This window comes from Formica exsecta, unplaced genomic scaffold (assembly GCF_003651465.1).
Source record: "Formica exsecta isolate Colony F162 unplaced genomic scaffold, ASM365146v1 scaffold120, whole genome shotgun sequence".
NCBI lineage: Eukaryota > Metazoa > Arthropoda > Insecta > Hymenoptera > Formicidae > Formica > Formica exsecta.
Genome location: NW_021848537.1, coordinates 14,562 through 18,861, shown reverse-complemented (window position 1 = coordinate 18,861; position 4,300 = coordinate 14,562). Strand labels below are relative to the sequence as shown.

The following is a 4,300-nucleotide window of genomic DNA, read 5'->3' as shown; positions in this document are numbered from 1 at the left end:
CTTCAATGCGTAGTCTGATACGGGCATAAGGATATAGGTCACAGATCGCGTTATCGCATATATATAGTTGCTCTTATCAGTCTGCCACATGTGTATATATACGTTGCATCTCATGAGTTGTATTCTAATTTTTTTCTCGGTCTCCTTTAACTTATCCTTACCTTTTCTGCGTTTTCGGAATAAAAATGTTACGGGTGATAAAACCCGTGATAGATATGTGTAAGGTGAAAGCTCCGAAGAGCATCGTCGTAGATTGTGACGCCGGTTTAGACGACGCTTTAGCTTTGATTATTCTCTTGGCAGGTCACGTCAATAATAAAATCAAAGTTAAAGCCGTGACTTGCGTTAACGGGAACACCAATGTAAACAATGTGGTGAAAAATGTATTCAGAACGCTGAATGTATGTGGTTGCCAGGAAGTAAGTTATGCAAATTTATATCTATCATCTACTTGACACAAGAGTTGTATCGCTTGATTTATCGATGGAAATCTTTACCATACATTTTAATTTTTTTTGCTGTACGTTTTTAAATCATTCGTAATTTTAGATCAATTAGTTAAAAACAAACATAAAATTTCTACAAAAAATATGTTTTCTGAGATATGTTTACATTAATATTAAAGATATCAACTATATGGAGGATTGAAAAATTTATATTTAAGATTATTTATTTATAGATACCAGTTTATCGAGGTGCATACTCGCCTTTACTGAATACTCCAAATGCCAAGGAGACAGCATCCGAGGGATATCATGGATCCGATGGATTTGGAGATGTGTACACTGATGAGCCAGAGATGGATAGACTGCAGAAGGAACATGCCGTGTGCGCTCTGCACAGAATTATATCAGAGGATCCTGGTAATATGTCTTTTCGTCATAGTTACACATATATGTTAATATGCAATATTAACTCAATGCGTTTTATTTATCAATTCCATGTTTTAATCAAGGTAACGTCTCTGTGGTCTGTTTGGGTCCCTTGACAAATGTAGCAATGGCTATAAAAATGTATCCTGATTTTGTGAATAATGTAAAGGAGTTTTTTGTGATGGGAGGAAATTCAACTGGTAACTTTAATAATTATTCGCGTTATTGAGTCTAATGGAACAAGCATTCTTCTAAATTCCGTTTAAAAAATGTTTCAAGGGCAGGGTAATATAACTTCGCAGGCAGAATTTAATTTCTATGCAGATCCAGCATATCTAAAATATTTCCATATTTAAATGTCATCTTTTTTGTGGATTTACAGAGATTAAATATGATAGTGTGATAGAGTGATTATACGAAAAGGCGGAACGGAAATCGGAGAGAAAAGGACATCTAGTTGGGAGAAGACTAGAAGATTTATTTTCAAGATTACATTCTCAAACAAATAATGGATTTAATGGCTTTTGTGCCCTATTCTATGACAGCACCAACTGTCCAGGTATGTAACCATCACTTAGGATATATCAAGAAGACAAAATTACTTCCTGTTTTTATACTTATTTAATAATATTTAATTGTATGGGCACATAATTTGGTAGAAAGTTCATTAAATATAGAAAAGTGTGTATGTGTATTTTTATTTTACGATACATATAAAATATTTGAAAAAGCGTGTAAATTTTTAAAATATATTTTTAGAACATGTTAGACATTGTGTTATTTAAAAATCCATTATATAATAATAAAATTATAATAATTACAATAAAATTGTTTATATTTTTGTATGAATTGGGGTGAATAATTTAATATAGTACAAAATAATTCCTCCCAATATTGCAATAGTTTGCAACTGTATGAAACGACGAATTTAAACAAAGGCAGTAATATCTCTCAGTAAGCTTTAAAGCGTTCTAAATTGGAATACACACATATTATTATTTTTATAATAATATGTAGACTGTTTAGAATAAAGATAATAACAAAGCGAGCGATAATATCTACAGCATGAGCCCCGCGTGGAACATGTTTGCGAGATATCCCCGAAGGAAGATCCATTGACGAGAACGATATCCGGGAGCTCCGCTTGGTCCAGGATACGTCGTTGGTTTCTCGGAACACGGATAACGTCGCCACTGCACCCGTTCACGCGATGGTGCCTGAAGAGTACTCGGGCGATTGATTACGAGATCAGTCATCATCTCAAGTCCCATCCTTACATGATCCATCCCTTCAGTTCCTTCAGGTCAGTCACAAACTCGTTTCTGCACGAAAAATCGAAAACTCAATCAAGAAATTGAATTAAGAATCTATTTTATCTTGAAGTAAAATTCAATTGAATAAAGTTTCTTATACGTAGAATATTTTGGGAGTCTATCATGACGCTGTTCATCATAGTTGTTCTGCTCATCACACCGGTTTTCCTCACATTTTATTTTGACGAATGCGCGAAATGGTATATGTACAATCACGCGATCGACGCCATGCTCATGTGCGACATAATAATCAGGTTTTTCACCGGTCACTACGATTCTCGTACGCAACTGGTGATTCTGGATCCGAGGGTTGTAGCGAGGTACACGAAAATGGCGTACTAGTCTTGAACCTACAATAAAAAAACTTACTTTTCTCGAATCGTCCTGATTCAATATTTAAAGAAAAGAACGGAGGTTATACGATTACATGCAACACATTTTTTTTTAAATTATCAAAAAAATTATATTTATAAATTCTCTTTACCTGGAACCTTTGAACAAAAATATCTGGAATATTAGAGAATTCTCCAGGAATGTTATACTGAGTAGACACTTTGAAAAAAATATGAATTTAAATATTTGGAAAAATGAGGGATTTTCTATTTTTTTTTTCAACATTACGTGACGCTATCATCGTAGCAAGTATCTACGAGGTTTCTTCATCGTGGACGCGTTATCCGTACTACCGTTGGAATTTATCGTCGTGCTTACCGACTCGATGTGGTACCTGACCTCGTTGAATTTGCTGAAAATATTGAGGATACGAACCGTCATCGTTTACTCACGCAAACTCTATCACGTCAGGATGATATATCATCATCGCGATTCGGCGGAATCGATTCTACTCACACAGATAATTAAAATTCCAGGTATACCGAATTAATTTTCACCTGTACAAAATAGCGAAGATAGGCATCATCATCGTCGTGGGCGTGCATTGGGCCGCCTGTATAGAGTATTATCTACCATTGGTGGTTGACAAGATAGCCGGACAGAAAGATCCGTTAAGTAATCGATACATAATTACGTTTCACTTTAGTTAAATACAACACATGCACATACAAAAATACACACGCACATGCACACATACATAATACTTTTTTTATTTATAAAATATACAATATCTTATTTACGCTTTATAAAATAAAGATGAATAAATTAATTTATTATCATGTAGGAAAACAAGAACAGAAAGAAGAAAAGTTGAGCAAATAATTTTTTCACTTTTCATATGAAATGTTAAACTCCGCACTGCGTTATTATGTATACTTTAATTGTGGAAAAGGATTTTTTGATATCTATAATCAACAAAAGGATTTTGCAAAATGAAGTTTTTATCGGTAAAACAGACTCTTTGGGATCCCCTTAAAGAATTATTTAACTTGATGCACGTGTTATGATCTTTCTGAAGTGCAAATTAATTCCATTACCCGCAGCCGTGAAGGTTCATCGTGGATCCAGAAAACTCTCGTTTTCTTTGGTTTGCCACATCTCGTAATCGCGCAGAAGCAATGCCAAAACAACTTTAGCGTGTAATTGACCCACTTTCATTCCTGTGAATCAATAAAAGATCGATTTTAATGATAAAACGGTTATAAAATTATAATCCGAACGATAATTTTTGTGTCTTATCAGATAGAAGATATCAAATCAAAATTCAACTGAGTGTTTCTTATTTAATTTTCTCTCTAAACAATCGTATAAAAAATAAAAAAAGAACTTTTGAAAGAAATAACATGTCATTATACTAAAATAATTATAAAACATTTGTTACGTCCTGGCGATTCCACGATTACTTCCTTCCGCGAAGTGTCGGCAACGATCGTCGATTGATGAGACAAACGAACCGCTCATTAAACAGACCAACGTAAAAGATCGATGATAAAAACATGCCGGTCTCCTCAAGGTAATATAAAATTTTCTAACGAAATACCCAACAAACACAGCTGCATCTATAATAATAAAATTTTCCAACAAATATTCAATAAACACAGCTGCACCAATAGCAATAAAATTATCATAGAAGAATAGGATCTTTTTTCTAATCTGAACACGTGCAAGAAATCTTCGAACGAATATCGAACTCACCAATGGACGATCACTACGAGTAAAACG

At 34.0% G+C, this 4,300-nt stretch overlaps 3 protein-coding genes across 9 annotated transcripts in view; 1 reads left to right on the top strand and 2 right to left on the bottom strand.

Moving 5' to 3' along the window:
• LOC115241938 (probable uridine nucleosidase 1) lies at nucleotides 1–1,228 on the top strand. Its single transcript, XM_029817918.1, has 4 exons — nucleotides 1–419; nucleotides 680–863; nucleotides 956–1,072; nucleotides 1,152–1,228. Exons 1-4 carry the CDS (start codon nucleotides 186–188, stop codon nucleotides 1,226–1,228), a joined length of 612 nt encoding a protein of 203 aa, XP_029673778.1. The 5' UTR covers nucleotides 1–185.
• Nucleotides 1,229–1,331: 103 nt separating this feature from the next.
• On the bottom strand, nucleotides 1,332–3,175 carry LOC115243104. Of its 7 annotated transcripts, XR_003885170.1 has the most exons (5): nucleotides 3,035–3,175; nucleotides 2,807–2,930; nucleotides 2,670–2,676; nucleotides 2,286–2,535; nucleotides 1,332–2,194 (listed from the first exon to the last, which is right to left on the bottom strand). XR_003885170.1 is itself a non-coding variant. In XM_029819800.1 (4 exons), exons 1-4 carry the CDS (start codon nucleotides 3,121–3,123, stop codon nucleotides 2,146–2,148), a joined length of 381 nt encoding a protein of 126 aa, XP_029675660.1. In that variant the 5' UTR covers nucleotides 3,124–3,136; the 3' UTR covers nucleotides 1,332–2,145. The 7 variants fall into 7 exon arrangements, 1 of the variants encoding a protein (XP_029675660.1); XR_003885168.1 differs by having other exon boundaries at nucleotides 2,670–2,930; XR_003885169.1 differs by lacking the exon at nucleotides 2,670–2,676.
• A 456-nt stretch (nucleotides 3,176–3,631) lies between these two features.
• The window catches only part of LOC115243877 (proto-oncogene tyrosine-protein kinase ROS-like), a 7,174-nt gene continuing 6,505 nt past the window's right edge, over nucleotides 3,632–4,300 (bottom strand). The window contains exon 4 of the mRNA XM_029821166.1: nucleotides 3,632–3,738. Coding sequence (XP_029677026.1) covers nucleotides 3,632–3,738 — 107 coding nt within the window. The remainder of the gene's footprint in view (nucleotides 3,739–4,300) is intronic.

Bases quoted from the DNA above. Each gene is read 5' to 3' on its own strand.
- LOC115243104 (XM_029819800.1), bottom strand. From the start codon at position 3,123: ATGCACGCCCACGACGATGATGATGCCTATCTTCGCTATTTTGTACAG. The intron at 2,931-3,075 runs GTGAAAATTAAT...CAATATTTTCAG, and splicing joins ATCTTCGCTATTTTGTACAG to CAAATTCAACGAGGTCAGGT. The intron at 2,195-2,285 runs GTATAAGAAACT...TTTTTCGTGCAG, and splicing joins AGACTCCCAAAATATTCTAC to AAACGAGTTTGTGACTGACC.
- LOC115241938 (XM_029817918.1), top strand. From the start codon at position 186: ATGTTACGGGTGATAAAACCCGTGATAGATATGTGTAAGGTGAAAGCT. The intron at 864-955 runs GTAATATGTCTT...GTTTTAATCAAG, and splicing joins AATTATATCAGAGGATCCTG to GTAACGTCTCTGTGGTCTGT. The intron at 1,073-1,151 runs GTAACTTTAATA...AAATGTTTCAAG, and splicing joins GATGGGAGGAAATTCAACTG to GGCAGGGTAATATAACTTCG.